This window comes from Cinclus cinclus, chromosome 1 (assembly GCF_963662255.1).
Source record: "Cinclus cinclus chromosome 1, bCinCin1.1, whole genome shotgun sequence".
NCBI lineage: Eukaryota > Metazoa > Chordata > Aves > Passeriformes > Cinclidae > Cinclus > Cinclus cinclus.
Window position 1 is genome coordinate 4151167 of NC_085046.1, and position 19272 is coordinate 4170438.

General features: G+C 42.2%; 1 protein-coding gene across 1 annotated transcript in view; it reads left to right on the forward strand.

Moving 5' to 3' along the window:
• The window catches only part of DLEC1 (DLEC1 cilia and flagella associated protein), a 32373-nt gene extending 13261 nt beyond the window's left edge, over nucleotides 1-19112 (forward strand). Inside the window, exons 18-39 of the mRNA XM_062505991.1 lie at nucleotides 1110-1203; nucleotides 1431-1561; nucleotides 1869-2027; nucleotides 2795-2934; nucleotides 3169-3322; nucleotides 4386-4496; nucleotides 5529-5659; nucleotides 6011-6196; nucleotides 6295-6353; nucleotides 7514-7665; nucleotides 8265-8368; nucleotides 9048-9118; nucleotides 9836-9981; nucleotides 11030-11164; nucleotides 12338-12460; nucleotides 13445-13539; nucleotides 13621-13705; nucleotides 14245-14451; nucleotides 15380-15541; nucleotides 16488-16641; nucleotides 17214-17331; nucleotides 19004-19112. Coding sequence (XP_062361975.1) covers nucleotides 1110-1203; nucleotides 1431-1561; nucleotides 1869-2027; nucleotides 2795-2934; nucleotides 3169-3322; nucleotides 4386-4496; nucleotides 5529-5659; nucleotides 6011-6196; nucleotides 6295-6353; nucleotides 7514-7665; nucleotides 8265-8368; nucleotides 9048-9118; nucleotides 9836-9981; nucleotides 11030-11164; nucleotides 12338-12460; nucleotides 13445-13539; nucleotides 13621-13705; nucleotides 14245-14451; nucleotides 15380-15541; nucleotides 16488-16641; nucleotides 17214-17331; nucleotides 19004-19112 — 2826 coding nt within the window. The remainder of the gene's footprint in view (nucleotides 1-1109; nucleotides 1204-1430; nucleotides 1562-1868; nucleotides 2028-2794; nucleotides 2935-3168; nucleotides 3323-4385; nucleotides 4497-5528; nucleotides 5660-6010; nucleotides 6197-6294; nucleotides 6354-7513; nucleotides 7666-8264; nucleotides 8369-9047; nucleotides 9119-9835; nucleotides 9982-11029; nucleotides 11165-12337; nucleotides 12461-13444; nucleotides 13540-13620; nucleotides 13706-14244; nucleotides 14452-15379; nucleotides 15542-16487; nucleotides 16642-17213; nucleotides 17332-19003) is intronic.
• Nucleotides 19113-19272: the final 160 nt, after the last annotated feature.

Consider the following 19272-nt stretch of genomic DNA (forward strand, 5'->3'; position numbering starts at 1 on the left):
ATGCCCTACCCAGCCTGCTCAGCCCTACGCTTCAGGCAGCAGCCTTTGTTCCTTTTTCATCTCTCCAGTTTGATACCACAGATTTTGACCCTTCTCAATGTTTTTGCGGGTCACTAACCTGTTGCTTATCACTTTGCCTTTCCTTTAGTGTAAAAGTTTTCCAGCTGGGAGGAATAGTCAATGAATGATTCAATTAGCTCATAACTGAGGCACTGTTCATGCAAAGAACTACAGGAAGCACAGAAGAGCTACAGAAATCACATATGCTGCGGCTTACTAGATGTTATTCTTTCCTGCAGGTTCTGGTAATTTCTCTTTGCCCATTCTGGGACAGAATGCTACTGCAGTTGTCCCCTCACACAGCATCCCCTTCACTACAGATCAGGATCCTTTTGATCTTAGACTCACTTTGGGAAAACAGGCCTGTTAGCAAGAGCCAGGCAGGAAGACATTTCCCAGTTAATGGTTTTCCCATTGTTTTTTAGAGATCCTGCTAATCAGCATTTGGTTTTATCCTTTCTCTTTCTATAACTTATTTTTTCAATTTAAGGCAGCCATTTCATACTTCTCAGTAATCCAGTATAGCTGTGTGATAGAGCTAATTAAGTCATTAACTGATGATATAACAACATCCTTTGCAGTTTCCAACTAGTTTTTTAGTCTTAAAAAGATAAGAATTTGAACTGTGCTTAGAGATAATTGTGTATCAGAGAACAAAGTTATTTGCTGTAACTAAGAAATGATATTTTGACTACATCTGAAGAGCAGGTCAAACGTTTCAAGAGCTTGCATCTCCCTCACAAACAGAGCCTTTGGCCAAAAAAAAAAAACAAACCTGCACTCAAAAGGTTTTCAGTTTATGTTTAGAAATTCTGTTACATTTTTGAAAAATGGGGAGAAAGTTTAAGAGTCTCAAATATGATAATGTTCTTGGAATGAAATGTTAATGGATTTTCTTCAGGTTTGAGGAAACACCTTCACCCATGTGAAGGAGACTAATGATGACTCACAAAACCTAGTTTGCAATGTATCAGTGCTCTTAGCAAATTGACTTGTTATTGTGAAATCTTTAAGTGCGTTAATTGTCTCATTGATTTTAATTGTTTCAGCTGTGGAACAACAGCAAAACATTGATCAAGTACACATGGGAGAAAATCATGGCCTGTGAGATCATGGAAGTTGAACCATGTACTGGTGTCATAGGTAAAGTTTCTGTGACTTGCAAGCAGTAATTAATGAAAGACATTAAAATAATTAATTATATCAATTTATGACAGTCACAGAGCACTATAATGCAAACTGAAAAATTACCTGATCCCCAGCTCACTGGAGCCAGCAGGAGACTCTAATTTGATTCCAGAAGCTTCAGTAACATGCTTGAAGCAGGCAGTTTCTTACAAAAATGTGAGATAGAACATTTTCTCTTCTAGATGTGAATGAATGCTGTGAATTTGTACTGGCAATTTCTGGAACCAAACCTGGGGTCATCAGCCGTAACCTGCAGTGTCACATTGAGCTGTGTCCAGAGCCAGTTGTGCTGCATGTCGAGGCTGCTTTTAAGGTAAAGAACAGTTCAGTCTTGCGGGAGGATGAGCTGTGTGGCCTGGCCATTGTCCAAATAAAGCTTTTTTGCTACTCAATGGCTTGAGAAATCTTAAGTAGTTACAAACAGGAGTTATTTTTGCTGTAGTGACGATTGAGTCAATATTGATATTCCTGTGACACGCGTAATCTTTCTGCATTACACAGTGCATTGGCTTTCTGATAGCCTCTGTGAAATCAAATGTTAATCCTAGATAATATATGTTTCTTAATGAGGTGGTTTTGGCAAAGTTATCCATTCTGATGTCTGTTTCCCATTGTCCTAGGGTCCATTTCTTTGTATTGATGTTCCATCACTTCAGTTTGGTTTGATTAAGCAGGGTGAGACTGTGTCAAGAACCTTGGAGATTAAAAATCTCTGTCAGGTGCCAGCACAGTGGAGGATGCAAGAAAGCCAGGTTTTTCTAGCTGAAAGGAATGAAGAGGTAAGTCACTGCTACAGCTGGCTGTACTCCCTCCTTAGCTATTTTATTTCTTCTGCTTAAGAGTTGAATTATTCATTCCAGCTACCAGAAGTTCTAATTTTTGTGACTTCTTACGAAACTAGTCCTGCACAATTTCCTAAGTGCATGAGTGCTTTTGAGATTGCTTCTTTAAAATTTTTCTCTATTTCCCTTTATTACAAATCCCCTGCCAGCCTGATCCAAAGAGACATGGAGTATTTCCTGAATGACAGTGATCTCAGCTGCTGCTGATATAAGTAAGAGTTTAAGGCTTTAGTAGAGCTGAGACTGCTGAACACTCCTCCCATATCAGCATCTTAGATGAGAATCTGAGCCCTCGCTCCTTGCTGATGCTCTTCTTGTTTCCACTCTCCCAATCCTCCTTCCTCACCCTTCTGTCCAAGAACCTTTCCCACTCGTGGCACCTTGCTGCTGCCTGGGAGCAGGTGCTGCTGCTGAGGCTGATTGCTTCTCTTTCATGTTCCCTATCAGTCCATGCACAGCTGACCCTGCTGTGCCCTTGGCTCTTACTGCCCTTCTCTCAGAAGCAAAGCCCTGCCTCCTTGTGTAACCTGGCTTTCACAAGGCTGGCACTGTGCTTCCTGACATCAGCCCAGGTGGGACTCAAGGGGCAGAAAGAAAGGACACATCTGAGCAAAAATGAGACACTTGGAAGCCCTAATGAGATTGTGTGGCTTCAACATTTTACCCTTGTCAAAAAAATTTCTGTTGCCTCTCTCCTTTCCCAGGTATCCACCTTCACCATCCAGCCATCAGCTGGAGAAATACCTCCTTTGGGTCTATGCACAGTTTCAGTTCAGTTCACATCATTGCAGTGCCAGCGTCTCCAGACAGTGCTGGAACTGGAAGTAGAAAATGGAGAAGGAAGGTAAGGAGGAAAATCAGCATTTGTTTTGTTTTCCCTGAGATTCCCATCTGGTTTTCACTTCGGGTAGTTTTCTCTCCTACAACAAAAATATGAAGGGTTGTGTAACCTATCAGTGAACTATCAAATTTCTAATATTGCTAAATAAACATAAACATTATTCTTCCCAGCATGCTATTTTATGTCTAGCACGTTTCATTAACAATAACAATAGACCATCTGTGTGTTTATTTCCAGTCATCTTCCTGTTTTTGTTGAAGTTCAGACCCCCCAAGCGTGCCTGATATCTAGTCATCTAGTATTCACTGAAATTTATTCTGGAGTTCCTGTTAAAGCAACCAGTAAACTTTTTAACCAGACACTGCTGCCAGCAAAATACTTATGGGGAAAGGTAAATGCTCTTCTAATGGGTGGAGCATACAGCAGGGATGGAAATTGCAATTTCTGTAGGAATACAAATAATACATCAGAAAATCTTTTAAGAAGAGTTATCTTTTGAGTACTCATTGCTGTTTACTAGCTTGGGAGAAGAAATTCAGCTGTAGACCAACCTTTATGAAAAGATTAACTGCCAGTTGATGTTAATGTGTTCTTAGTGTCTGTGGATCCTTGGGAAAATGGGTGAGCAGATGTGAGGGGTCATAGGACGTAAAGCCACCAGAGTATTAAACAAAGTGCCCTGGTAAGTTTAGGGTTTGCACTTAATTTACTACAACAAAGAAATTACGGTGCTTTTGAATTGTGTCTGAATTCTGCTTAAATTTCCCATTCTAACTGGGATTCAGTTTACAGAGTAGGAGCCCTACATTTAGTATCAGTATTTAAGCTGTGGTCTGAACTCTTTTCAGTCAATGGAAATTTGTCAGTGCCTTGGTCATTCAGATCTGCTCTGACATCCAGAGTTCAGCTCAGTTACCTACATAAAAGCACTCAGTGCCATCCAAGATGTCCTCAGGTGCCCAAGGGATCCTAACAGAGCATGTGGATGGTGTAGGACCTACAGGAAAACACTTTGGAGCACTGAGCCTAGGAGGAATATGTAGAGCATATTTCCTGATATGTGATGTTGATGTACATTCCATGTTGGTTACTTAGGGAAGGTGCCAACACCAGGATTGTCTGTCCCCCACCTCTGTAGTGCAGAGATGTGGAGCACATCTGGGATCCTGCTCTGATATGAGATAGATTGGCTTCACCCTGGAAAGGCTTGGGGCTGTGAGAGTGATGACAGTGACTCTGCTCCCAGCCCAGCAGCCTTAGCTGGGCACCTAAAGTTACTTGGAGTCAATGTAGGCATGAGGATCTTAGCACCCATGGGGAATTGTAAAGCCAGTCTTGAAAATCTGTAGGTGTTGCTGCCTGAAAGTGTCCTAAGCCTGAGAAAAGCTTGATTTTTTTTTTAGAAGAGACAGTGTGAGAGAATCAGCATGAGCTGAATGTCCTTTGTTTGGCAGCTCATTGGAAGCCAGGCAGCTTTCTGCTCTGTCATGGTGTACCCTGCCAGTGGCACCTTAGGCCCAAATGAAGAGAAGGAATTCTGTATAGAGCTGTCAGCTAACACTGTGGTAAGTTTACAAACTAATGCAATTTTATAAAACAGCAACACTGGCTTTTTCATCCCACCTCCATCTGGCGAAGAAGGAATTCTATGTATAAAACCACATGCTCTTTTTCCCATACAATATCTCTGAAATAGCTTTGCCTTAGAGGTATCATAGTTGAAGGCAAGAATTAAAGAAGTGCACATGGTGTGTAATGTCTACCCTGCCTCTTTATATCTTAGCTATTCCTGTTTTCTTCCTTTCTTGAAGTCCTGTAAAATTGCTCTTAATGCTTATCATTCTTCTTGGAGCATACAAATCCTCACTTTGGATTATCTGGAATGACACAGAGCAGAAATGTATATTTGGTTTTCTGAATGCCTCTAGGCTTATAATTTTTTCACATTTGAAAACTTAAAAAGGACTGATAGGAACAAAATACAGGAGCAGAGCTTACAAACTCCAGGAATTCAGAAAAAGATTTTACAAGGGCATTCAAACAGCTGAGCTAATGGAGTTAAATACAAGATCTTCCTATAGATATGGTGTCTTAGTTCCCTTTACAATCACTGTAGACTTAGATTTCATTTATTTGTTCAAAAGTAGGTGTTCAGTACTATCACAGTTAGTATTTAAAATTATGTATCTGTGGCACTTGGGAACATGGTTTAGTGGTGGCCTTGGCAGTGCTGGATTAACGTTTGGACTCAATCATCTTAGAAGTCTTTTCCAACCTAAATGATTCTATGATTCAATACTTGGAGTATAGGAATTATGTCAGAAATCAGTAGTGGAGCAGTTTTAGACTCACAGACAGCTGCAGGTACAAAACTGAGAAACGGCCACAAATTTTTACCCCAGTACTGCCTTCTAAGCAGCTCTGATGCTGCAGAAAATGCACTGAAAACAATTCAGTAAAGCTTCTCACAATTCTGTTGTTCTGGGTTTAATCCAGGGAATTCTACACGCTTTTTAAAAATGAATACCCTAAAGAGTCTGTCTTTCCTCTGTGATATATGCTTCATTTCCAAGGGAACTTGATTCTTTGCTTTTCAGGGTGAGCTGAAAGACCTCACGCTTTGCTGTAGCATAGAAGACATGGTTGAACCCCTCTTTCTGAGCATTTCTGGAGAAGTGAAGGGACTGCATATCACCTACTCAGTACCTTCTGGCAGTGGAGTTGACAGGTAATATCTGACTGATTTTTATTTTATTTTTTTCTGATATGTAGAATGATGACTATATTTTGGAACATGCTCACCTTTGTATCTTTTCATGTAAGTAAATATGTCTTTAATTTGGTAGACTGGCATGTTATACAGGATAAAAATTTGTCCCCAGATCAATCTGTATATGGGTAGAAGTGAAAAAATGAAAAGCAAAAAATGCTGATGACAAAATAATGGACTTCTTGGTCCTTTTACACTGTGTGTCACAACTACATTGCATGTTGCACATTTTTAAATTTCCTGAAATCATGTGTGGCATAGGAAAATAAGACCCATGTCTAAATACTACTGTTATTTTTTTTCTGGCAGTGATGAAGGCCAAATGCCACAAAGCCCATGTGAGCTTCTTTTGGACTTTGGGTCTGAAGTTGCATTCAAAGATGTTGTAAAGCGCCAGCTGATTCTTACAAATTCTACCTTAATCAGTGCTCCATTCACACTGGAAGCTGAGTATTTTAGTGCCTGTTTGCTGCCTCCAGAACAAGGATCCTGCCCGTGAGTCTTGCTGTTCTGCATAATGACCTCAATACTATTTTAGGTCTGGTTTAAACCTAAAATCACATTTGATTTCTTTTTTTTCAATGCTCTCCAAGTCACCTGGTGAAAAGAAGGGGGCCTGTCACAGAACATGCAGCCAGAAGAGTAAAGTCAGGTATGAAAATATCTCTTCAGTGGAGAGAAGGTGAAAGCCAGCTGACTGCAATATTCAGCACCAGATGTGCCAGTCAGGCACATCTTTTTACATTTGGAGTATCTGGTGGAGTCTAAACTGTTAAATTACTTAGTTCCTCAGTTCAATCCTGAGTTTGAAAGCTTATCTTGTATAAGCGTTAGGTCAATCTCTCTCTTGCTCTTCTGCTTTTTTTCTCTTTTCTCCTCCCTTTTTTTCTCTCTTCTTCATCTTTTTCTTGCAAACAACAGTATGAAACAAAGTTGGTGATTGTGGTGACAGTTCACTCCCAGAACACTCTAGCACACAGGATGGATGACGTGCAGAACGTTTGGCTCTTTCTCTCCTACACAATTTCCCAGTATCAGTACAGTAGGCTTTTCTCCCTCAAAGCCTTTACCATACCCTCCCCACTGTGGAAAGCTACAGCACAGCCCATCTGTCATTTCTGATGTGTTGTACTGAAAAAATATAATATTTAGAGCCACGGGAGACTGAGGGAGGGAGGAAATGGGAGAAAAAAGCTGTGAAGTGTGGATGTGTCTTCTGTATCCAAAATAAAACTTGCACATATTGGTACCTTGCCATAGAGTTTGGTGTCTGTTCCACAGATAGAGCTTTTCAGCTGTTGAATTCGTGTTTAAGATTAGAAGAATGCTGTTCTGACAGATTCCATGCAGGCCTAGGTGACTCAGAATGTGGAAAGGCTTTGCTCTTTGTAATTAATTCTTTGCATGGAAGAGCACACAGAGGTAAACAGGCAGCTGCTAATGGAACAAGAAACAGTCAACACAAATCCCAGCCTGTTTTTCTCAAATTGAAAGTGTTTTTTTCATGTAACCTGTTATTGACTTGCATATCCCAAAGAGTCCTGGATCAGGTTGTTGGTAGGATCGTCCTGCTGTAAAATGTTGTGGGCAGACACTAACTCTAAAAACCAGAGTAAGATGTACTGCAGAAGGGAACTTGGGTAAAGTGGTATAAATGTGAGCTGTGTAAATGATCCCAGGGTTTCTAAGTCAGTGAGGTTAAGCTGATCAAAGGCAACTGATCAAAACCATGGTCCTATGTATTCTTTGAAAGACTGACTTTATTCCATTTCTTCAGAATTCATGAAATGCTTCTTTGCTGTGCTCCTTCAGAGTTTACAGCAGCGTTGCTGTCTCAGGGGAAGGGAGCAGCTTTTCATATCCAACCTTCCACAGGAACTCTGGAAGCATTCCAGCAGGTCACCATAGAAATAGCAGCTTACAACAACATGTGGGGAGAGTACCAGGATAACCTTGTCTGTAAGGTAGGTGGAATTTCAGTTTTACCATGGCAGTTTTTACACCAATTATATTTCCCAAATACCCTTCTGTTAGAAATACTTTTCTTTCTAATTTTTAAAAATTCAGGGAGGATCTTGCTCTACTGCTACCTCCAACAACATGTAAGGAACAATTGTTTGGTTTTAGGGGGACATGTTTATTCCTTGGGAGGTTTTCATGTGCCTTGAAAATGCCTGGAGTAGTTTTGATTTATAACATCTGTTTGGGAGCTGGCCAGTGCACTGCTCTGCTCTACTAATACCTAGATTGTGTTGTGTAGAAAAGCAGCAGGGAAGCTGATAAATGCATGAGGTATTGCATTCTCCTGCTGAGAAGAGTTGTTGTTAGCATATGAATTGGGGGCTGTCAAAGGAAACTAGTAAAAAATATTTGAAAATCCAAACAGTTCCACACAGAATCACACTAGGTGGGAAGAGGCCTTTAATATCAAGTCCAACCCATGCCCTAACACCTCAACTAAACCATGGCACCAAGTGCCACATCCATTCCTTTTTAAAACACATTATAACACAGAGAACTAAGGTGTTATCTTGATTCTAATAGCAAAAATTCATTTTAATAGGTGGGAGACTTACAACCTAAATTAATTCCTATGCAAATGTCTGTGAAAGGCTGTCCAATCTTCCTGCAGATGACAGGACCACAACCAGAGCCACCCATTATCAGGTATAGTGCAAAATGCTGTGAGACAAAGCAGAGAATGAAGCACCAATGGACTGCAGCTAACATACACACCTGTTCCATCTTGTGAGATAATGAGAAGGTCAGCAAAGTGACCTACAAAGTACACTATCTGCTTCTACAACATCAACACATTTTTGTCTGCCAACACAGTTAAGAAATAACTGGCATACAAGACTGTTGAAGTTTGACAGCAGTCTCTGTTCTGGGCTTACAGTTGTAGAATTTCACCCAGTGCAGCCTCATCTGACTCTGTGGAGATGGCAACTGGCACATGGTAGCAGTTCTCATCATCCACAGCTCATTTCTTCCTGGTCCATTACCTGGACAAGGAGAAATGCAGCCCTGAGGTCAGTAGTGGCAGGGGAAGGTTTAAACCCTCTCATACAGCAAATGGTATCTGCACCTCAGGATGATGGATAAGGGCTGGTTTTTGGGGAATCTCAGCACTGTACGTAGTTACTGAAATGTCTGAGACAACTGAAGAAACTGGGGAAAAAAGAAAAGAGACAGATAAAACAATCATGTACTTCACAATGTAGGCCATGCCTTACCTGAGAGCCACTCCAGTGCAGCCAGATTGGTTTCCTTTTATAAACAGCTCTTCAGTGATTTCAGACACTTCTGTTCTCTGCATGCACTGACAGCAAGGTTCCCTGTCCAGGTTTGGCACTCAAGTCTCAGGAGGGTCCCCTGTGCTTCGGAGGGTCCAGCTCAACAATCCCACTCCTTTTGGTAAGGATGGCTTTTCTACAGCAAACATTGATGCTTTCATTGTGTTCCTTATAGAAATAAAAGTAGGACCCATTTACATGTTAATTAACAGGCATACTTATTTCCTAATGAAGATATTTTTAGTAAAAAAATATAAATAATATAAATATAAAATAATATATAGATAACATTAATATAAATAGCATATATAATATAAATAATATAAAAGAGTGACTCAGTGTGTTGTTACTGTGCAATTGCACATCCCATTTTGGTGTGGCTGGGTTTTCCCTCATAGAAATGGTGGGAGTTCCAAGATTTTCCATCCTGTTTTTATGAATTTCTCACAACAGTAAGCCTGGTCAATCAGATGAGCTAGCTGCTTTTTACTGGTGTCATTTGGCTCTTCTGTTCAGTCTTTTTAGCACTTCAGTGAAATTGTAAGCCTTTCAGAGCAAAGTCAGTCACCTTTTATTTTTTTTTTTAATTCTACTAAATCCATTTGTTTAAACAAAATACCCATAATTTCTTTTTATTATAGTTTAGGACATAGAAAGTGGCTAAACTATAACAAGCTCTTAAATCATTTTAGTTTACAGCAAACATGGGAAACCTAAGAGATACGCTTTAATGCAAATCCCATCGCCAGACACAATTTTGTTACTTGATATTCTGATACCAAGTAAGCCATGAGTCCTCTGACTAGAAGTAATTGCCCTTTTTTGCTTTCCCATTCAGACATCCGCCTGGACTTGGAAATTTACAACCAAGAGCCAGATGATGAAAAGCTGGTGGACCTGTTGGTGCTCTTTGGATACCCTTTTCCTCCTGCAGCCATGGCTGGAAACGGGGCTGCATCAAGTGGTAGCACCTCAGAGTCAGAGGTCGTGTTAAAGCTGGATCCAACTGCCATTCCCTGTGGAAGCATTTATCCAGCTTTGGAAACCACAGATGAGGTCAGCTCCTAGGCTGTTTCTTATACCGCTGCTGAGATACATGATGAGTTTTTTGGCATGAAAGGTTGAAAACAATAACAGGAGATGTAACTAAGAGCTGGATTGTTAAAAGAAGTGTCAGCTCCTCTCCCAGACAAACATGCAATACGTGGGTAAGTGGCTATGGGGATCATCAATCTGTTTCCAGAGTGAGCTATAAGCAATTAGGTCTCCTTAAAAGTGCTTAAAAAGAAATACTATTTAAAATACTGTCACTGACAAACTATGGTCGCTACTACATGAAAGAATTAAAATATCTAAAACTCCTTAATTTGCTCCTGCTTTTCTCTTGGGTGCTTTCTGATGTCAACATGTGCTGTAAGTCAGGAAGCAGAACCTACCCTGCAAATTTCAAATTGCAGCTAATGGTATGGAGGTATTTATCCCAGTGCTAAAATTAGGTTGGTTCTGTTAGAACAAACGTCTATTACACATGAAGTTTGATTATAATGTGGCAATTTACGGTCTTGAGGGGCTGGGAGTGACAGAGAGAAGGTATCCCCCAGGACATTGTATATTTCTCTGGCCAAAGCTTCACAGAAAAGATACTAAAATCACATTTTCTCTGCTTCAGCTCAGCATGCACAGTTGTTTTGAGCGCAGGTCTAACCTGTCTTCTGCACAAAGGGAACAGTACTACCCCAGAGAACTGGTTTGTATTATGGACCAGAGGTGTCATGGTTGGGTGCTTCTCTAGGTAGAACAGGACTCAAGCATGCACATTTTTCAAGGAATTCGGGAGCAGTTTCAGGAGAGCTACTCAGTGGATGAGAAAATCAATGTACAGGACATATCCACGTGTCCAGCCCTTGTGCCAGAAAGAAACTGGAGCTGGTCATGCTTCCTGACCAGTGCAGCAGTTCCCTGTGCACATCACTCACATTCCTCCCTTGCAGTGTAACAGTTTTAACCATTCCCCACCCCTGTGTCTCTGCAGCCTCCAAGTTGTGACACCAAAGAGAAGGAAATCAGCAGCGAGGAGTCTACAGGAGAGAAAATTGTCTCTGTACTTATCCGACCTCATGTGGGGGTGCCTGCAGACAGCCCCTACTCCATTGCTCCAAGGCAGATAGTAAGCTCTTGCATTTTCTTTGGGTTTAGATTTAGCACATTTTCTGCAGGACAGAGGAGGCGGAGAAGGAGGTAGCTTTGAGTTTGGCTTGAGGTAGACTCTGTTAAACAGTGAAACATCAGGCAGGCAGGCTTTGGAGATGATCATGAGAAGAGTTTGCAAGGTCAATGGAAAATGTCCTGTCTACATATGAGCAGTGACTTGGGTTGGCATGGTGAAATGTGGGAGCCATCCAGCCTGAAGCTTTGGAAACATGCAGAGCTGGAAATCAGGCTGCTGGGGAAGGGATACTCTGTAGACAACTCTGGGAGTTAAACCATTGTAACCCACAGTGCTTCACACAGGCCACAGTGTCACATCCCTTAGGAATATCATAAAGTAAAGACACCACTGGAAAGATTTTAGCTATGAGTGACAGGATTGCCCAAAACATCAGTGTGCCAATTTTATTTTTAAATATTTTTTTTTTGCCAAAGGGTTTCAGTTACAAATTAAAATGAGCTAAAGATTACATTAAAAAAATTATGACAGAAATGAAACTGCAGTCAACCCTGAGAGGGCTGAGGCTGAGGAAGATCAGACAAACAAGTGCCTCACTGTGGAGGCAGCTTTTGTGGAGTGTAGCCAGCAGCAATATCAGGATTTAACCATAACCTGTATAATTCACCTAAAGAAAGCAGAATCTATTCAACTTGTAAATCCCAGAAAATCCACTGCAGCTGGCTAGTGTGTGTGATTACATTCCCTGCTGCCATGTAAAATTAAAAAATAGCCAAGACTAAACTGAACTGTAAAATACTCGTAGTTCACACTTGTGACTCTTCAAAAAATGTTTCATATATATGTTCCATATATATTGTGGAATAATCACCTGAGGTAGCCGAGGAGTAAGAGTGGGCAGAACTGGGTATTTTTAAAAACAAACAGATGTGTGTGTATGTTTGTGTACTTAAGAGAGTTGAACTCTGTAGATGCTAAAAAGTGGCCACAGTGATATTTGCAGTGGAGTAATTGTCAGTTTTGCTGTCACATGTTGGCATTTTCGTGCAAGCCTGAGCCGGTGCTTGGGGGATTTAATGCTGCTTGTGCAACTCAGTTTTGGCAGCTGAGTCCCGAGGGTTCTTGTGCAATCCCTGGCAGGTCCCTGCACTAAGCACTCTTTCCCGGCCGCAGGTGGTTCCAGGAGGTGGCAGCAGCGACATTTACATCTCCTTCACCCCATTCGTCCTGCCGGACACCGAGGCTGAGCTGCGCTGTGAAGGGGTGGTGCTGGGTTTCATGAGCCTGGACGACAAGGTAAATCGACTGTCACAGCAAGGCCAAAGGTAACTGGGGAATAGCGTTTCCCTTCCTGTAATTTATGTACAGGCTGCTGTTACCTGGCCAGTCTGTGTAAACAGTCCTGTTCCTGCTGTCCTGTACATCCTTCCTTAACAAGGATTGTTCATCTGTTGTATTTCTCTTTGAGCTTGGAAACATTCTGGGGTGGCAATGTCACCATCTTCTTGCATTGTCTAGGGCAGCAGACCCCAGATAAAAGCCCAGGGTTTGAAATGCTATCACAACATCAGGTTTTATTGATAACAGTAGTTAACAATGGAAGTGAGACTCAGGACTGCTGAGTCCTGTTCCTGGCTCTGCATTCACCTTCCTGTGCAAATTTGGACAGCATATCTCTCCTCTGGGAACTGCTGATGTGAGGCTTGAACAGTGTTTTATGAATGGCTCAGCGATTCTCTGACATGAATTGTTGCAAAGGTACAAAGTAACCTGAAGGAATGATAATAGAATGTTCAATTAAAAACAAACCTAATAATCCTTATTCCTGAAAGAATATGTAGAATAGTAGACATGTAGAATAATAGAGTCCTGGAATGGTGTGGGTTGGAAAGGACCAAATGTCTCCAGCCCCCTGCCATGATCAGTGACATCTTTAACCAGAGACAGCTGATCTACACTCCATCCAACCTGGCCTTGAATGCTTCCAGAGATGGGGAATCCACAGTTTCTCTGGGCAGCCTGTGGCAGGGCCTCACTGCCCTCAGAGTGAAGATTTTTTTCCCCCGACATCTGATCTAAACCTGCCCTGCATCTGTATCACCCACAGCCATTCAGAGTTCAGCTACTGCTCGGCCTCTGCTGTTCCATCGTGTCTTTCAAACATGCGCTGCACTGCCAAGCAAAATCCTGTTTTGGCTGACAGCTTCTCAGGCTCAAAGCAGCATTTCAGGTTTAATGCTACCATTTCCCACATGATTTCTGTTTCCATGTTGTTGCCAGCTTGCAAGGACGGTGCCTAACAAGGTGCGGCGTAGTCAGGGTTATGAAGCTCCACCGCTCCAAGTGCTCGTGGAGGCTGTCCTGAGACATCCTCTGTAAGTGGCATCCTGCTGGCACCCTCTTGGAATGGGTCAGCCTGGGACAGGGCTGTGACAGCCTTGATTCTTTACACTCAGGTTAGAAGTGGAGATGGAACATGACAGAGGAATGGTGTTTTATGCAGTGGCGAGTGATCTCCTACCTGCTAGGCCTTTTTATGGAGTAAGTATTTCCCACACTGATGTATTTGGCTGCTTTGTATTGCTGTGCTGCTGGGAGAATTCAGAGCTGTATGCACATGGCTTTGAAAATGCATCTTTAATCACCAGTAGCCTCATTTTCTATATGGCAAATAACAAGATAGGGAACAAAAAAAGCACTACAAGTACTTATTAGCCAGGAATAAGAAGAGCTGAGCTCAGACAATGCCTGTTTTATTCATTTTTTTCTTTCATTGTAGGGGAGTTTTTAAGTAGAAAAATAAGTTCTGATTTTTAGAACATAAGGGTCCAAAAGTAAAATGAGTCATTTCAGTTGCTGTGACCCTTGACATTTGAAAACTTAAACTTTATTACTTTACTTAATTACTTTACTTTTATTCTGTTTTTTCACTCAAGAAGTATTGAATAACGGGTAGAAAATACTGGGTTGCTTTGGGGTAAAATCCTTTAGATCCCTGCTGGTGCTCCATGACCAGACAGAGCAACACAGACCTCTCCAGGGAGTTAAAACTGATCAGTTCTGAATCATTTCTCTCCCAGGTTTTGACAGATGCTGTAATTACTCAGAGTTTGAAACTCATGAATTGTACCAAGGTTCCTCTGTACTTCAGACTCTTCCTGTCTACACCCTCTATGCCCTTCAGCTTCTCCAGTGCAGATCCCAAGAGCACCAAAACATCCCACAGCAAGAAGGAGGGAAGGGAACAGCAACTGCAACATGTACTTTATCCACAGCAAAACATGCTGGTAGGCTCAAAAATAATAATCCTGTACTGAATAGAGAGTTCAGTAATTGGTGTGCTAGTGTGGCCCAGATGAACCAAAACAGAACAACACAAAACAGAAAAACACAACCAGCATAGAAATCTCCCAGTTTCAGGGGAAATGGTGGTGTATTAGCAAATGCTAATTACTGTCATTTTGCCTGCTATATTGCAGGTGCAGATAATTTTTTCTGCGAGTACTCTTTTTCTGTTCCTGATGTGCTTTTCCCATCAACTCTGACCTGTTGCAGACTCCTGCAGAAAACCCTATGGGTTTGGAGCTCACTTAAACCAACAGCCATAGATATGCTGAGCAAATTAAAATATTTCCAATGACTGCAGTCTTCCCTTATTTCCTTAAATTAGATGCAGGCAGTGCAAGGAGAGGAAAATATGGTTAGTTTAGGTGTACAAATTGCATGAAAGAGAACAAAGTCCCAGCATAGAGAATTAGGTAACCTGCAAAGAATGAGTAACTGTTGCATTTTTGAAGTGTGCTTCTCATTGGGCTGTGTTCATTTTGACATGGAGACACACACATCTCAATTCTGCATGTGTCAGAAGAAAGAGGATTTACATGTCTGAGACAGCTGTGGGAACATGGTATTTGTACCCTCAGGAACTCAAAACCTTTAGCTTGCTAGAGACTGTTTCTCCCCTGTGGTTCATAGGTCAGATGTTCACTTTTACAATCCATCTCCCTGTACTAGATTCATAGGAAATAGCTGTTTGGTTTTGTTTTTTTTTCTTTAATTGTATTGCTTTGTTCCAGTGGGAATTTGGCTGCTGGCATGACACCTTTGGGTTCCAGTGGGAAAATATGTGTCTGGGCCTTTGTGCAATGTGTACTTTGGATTTCCTGTACACAGTGTTGTCTTACATGATGGTCATGGGAATTTCTCTTCCCACAGGTGAAAGTGTCATTCCACACAACTCTGGAGTTACTTAGGTATCAACATTTGCCAGAGGCCCAGCTGCTTCCTGGATGCCAAGTGCTCCAGCTGGAGAGGGGAGAGAGAAAGCTGAAGTTTAATCAAAATCTGGTCATTGAGCACAGTAACTACACGACTCAGGTAAGGTCAGGACAGGATCTCTGGGCCCTGGGAAAGGGCTGTTTCAGCAGCATCTCTGACTCGGACTAGGATTTACTCAGCCTTGAATTATAGGAACCTCTGGAGTAAATGGGGTCATCCAGGTAAAGAAAATGGCTTTGGGGTTGCTCTCTGTTGAGACTGCAGGTGACTCCCAGGTGGGCTGTGCAGATTGGGGTCACACCCTGGTGCTTGTACCCCAGCTCTCTGCATGGCAGCCCAGGTGACACTCAAAGGGCCACACACCCAGTCACAGGATAACTGAGACAGGGGTCAGGGCTGTCTCAGGGAGCAAGCCATGCCCGAGTCACCAGGCACAGCCTCCTGCAGTACCCAAGGGCTTCTGGAAAGGCTCTGAGTCCCTTGAACTCCTGCAGTGTGGACAAAGCCCATGTGCATTTAAACACTGATCCCTTCCAGTCAGAAATCTGTAATCTCCTTCCCAACCTTCAGCAACCCAGTACACTACAGGCACTTCTGTTTTCTTTTCATACCAGGTATTTCTGAGGCATGATCTGTGTACCACTGAGAACCATATCGAAGTTTCAGTCAACTGAATCATAATCTTGGGCAATGTGCACAAACAGAATGACTCACAGTGGGCCATATACAGTCCTGAGGGACCAGGAGATGCTGTAATGTCTGCAGCTCCACAGAAAACCCTAAAAACAAATGAGAATGTTCACTCCATGTTACTTCATTAAGACCACAGTGTCTGTTTTGAAAACCTGTCCTAAAAAAGTAAAACACAAGTAAAACACTTAACTCACTCATGGCTGCAGAATGGGAATTGACTCCTGTGAAGGAACACAAGTGATTCTTGATTCAGTGGTGGGGGTTAAGAATGATCCAGCTGGAGCAGGAATTACTAAAGCTCTATAAAAATGAGGTGGGTTTTAGTCTCTTTTCCATTTCCCCTGTTTTGCAGCTGGTCCCAGTGACTGCCTACCTCACTGTTCCAGTCCTGGAGCTCTCCTGTGACATGGTTGATTTCCAGACCTGCTTTGTTGCACAGACCAAGACAGAACATGTCTTCCTGTATAACCAGAGCAGCTGCAGAAGCTACTGGACTGCTTTGCTGGGTATTCTGATTTTGCAATTGACGTCTTTGTTATAGAGTTTTATTATTCAGTATTTTTAAAACTGCATGCACTCAATATAGGGCTATATGTGATGATCTTGGGTGTAAACATCTATGGTCTGCTTTTGTTTTCATGCATGTGGGCTCTTCCTCTCCCTGTTTTGACATTATTGTACCACTACTGATTTCAGCAGTTACTCCACATCTAACCAAAAGACTGAGTCTCAGCCCTCACAATTTGGGGGACAGACGTGCTCTGCTCATTTATAAATCCTGAGGGGCAACAAGAAGCAGTGGCTCCTCATGGATTCAGTTTGAGCATGAGCCTAATGCTGTTAATAACAGATGGGCTCCAGAGGATGGAGGATCAGGGCCTTATTATTTCCATGTGGAGACCATTGAACACTGCCTGTGATTGGAGGATGAAAACAGAATCTGGGCACATGCACAGAAACCCTCTGACAGTGTGAGACATGATTTATGAGTTGCTCAGCAACGAGGTGCACTGCCATGAGTGCTACTTGCTGTACACACACAAAGGGCTTTGTTTGAGATTTGCCCCTTCCACTGCAGAACAGAAAAGGCCCAAGTCCATGGAAGTATTTTCCATCTTCCCAACTAAAGGCATTTTGGAGGCACGTGAAGGGGAGGCACCTACCAGAGAGATTCTGCAGATCAGCTTTACTGCAAGGTAAGTTAACAGGACTGAAATTGTGCTGCTGACAGAGAGCTGTGGTTATTCAGCCTCGAGAAGGTTCTGTGGGGAGCCTCAGAGCCCCTTCCAGTGCCTCAAGGGGCTCCAGGATAGATGGAGAGGGACTTAGGACAAAGGTTGGGAGTGATAGGACAAGAGGGAATGGCTTCACACTGCTAGAGGGCAGGGTTAGATTAGAAAGAACTTCTGAATTGTGAGGCCCTGGCACAGGTTGCCCAGAGAAGTTGTACCTACCCCAGCTCTGGAATTGTTTAAGGCCAGGCTGGATGAGGCTTTGAGCAACCTGTTCTAGTGGAAGGCTTCCCTGCCCAAGGCAGGGGCTTGGAACAAGTTGAGCTTTGCTGTCTCTTCCAACCCAAAACATTGCATGATTCTATGATGACCCCAAGACTTTAATTTCTTTGCTCTGATTAGGGAGATGTACCTCCTGTTAAAAAAAAACCAAAACCCAAACAAACAAAAAAAAAAAAAAACAAAAAAAAAAACAAAAACAAAAAAACTTTTTCCATTACAAATTATTTTTGGAGGTTATCACATGGTGGAAGGAAGTTTAAATAAGCCTATCCCAGTGATTTCAGTGAGCTCTAAAAAACTGCTGCCAGGGAAATTTCAAGCAAACTGTAGGTGAGTTACTGTTGTAACTTCCATCTCCTTGGAACACAATTCAGTGATTTCCAGCACCAGAGCTACTGATATCACAGTGGGATGGAACCTTGACCAGCTACACTAAACTGTCTCTGCTTAGAGTAACATGGTCGACCAGAATCCCCTTCCAGGCTCCTGCCTGCCTTAATTTTTCTGGAATTCTGCTGAGTATGCCTGAAGCACTTCTTTTTGTCTGACAAATACACTAATGCATGGCTGAAAATGCCTGGAAATACCAGAAAGCAAAGATGTAGTTGTATTGCAGCCAGCTCATCGGTGGGGCTCCACCAGGAAGAATTCCCAACATAGCAGAGTGTGTGGGATTAATATGGCATTAGGAGATAATTATATGCAAGGTTCTTCTTTAATAATTCACCTCCCCCAGTTAGCAGTCTTTCTGCAGGGGAATTAAGGAAAAAACAGAGACTATCTGGCAGAACAGGCTTTTGCCTCAGGCCCTTACAACAGCTGGCACTTGGGCACAGAGAAGCCCTTCACAGGAAGTCTCATGAGCACTGAGTGGCATTAGCCTTGGGCAAATTAGTCTCTTCAACTTGGTGCAAAATTAGAGTTGCTGTAACCTTTTCGATGTTAATTTACAATTTGGACTCTACTGCCTGCCCCTTGTCTCAGGGGAGTGACAGAAATTTTTCCCTTACAACTTTGTTGCAGGGAGGAGTTTTCACATCAAGGCAGTGCAGGTGTTTGCTCCCAGCAGAGCTTCATTTCATTTATTCACCTAAAACAAGAGTTTCACCAGTAGGATGATATTTTCATTCTTTCTAACATGAATCCAGTATCTTCAGGCACAGACCTGAACATTCTTTTCAAACAGTATGCAATTTATACCCCTGGAACACAACCCTGTGGACTTGGCACTAACATTAGTGACCTGTGCTTGTGACTTAGAGCATTCTTAGGACATCATTCTCCTCTTTTCATCTCATCCCTAAACACAGGACTGCACATGGCTCTAACTGAACTTTTTTGCTGTGCGTGTTAGGAGCAACAGTGACTATGAAGCTATTGTGACCATTTCTGGAATGCTGGAAGAGAAGCCTTGCAAGCTGCACCTCAGAGGGCAAGGAGTGCACTGCAGGAAGGTACATTAAGCAGGACAATGTGGGACAAATGCCAAGGTAACAGGTTGGATGCAGGTGTGCCATCAGCTGAGCCTGTATTTTCATCTACTGTTATTTTAGTAGGGATTGGAATTTTAGGAGAATTTAGGTTATGAGGAAAGAAATTCTCATGGTACCTTAACCAGTTGAA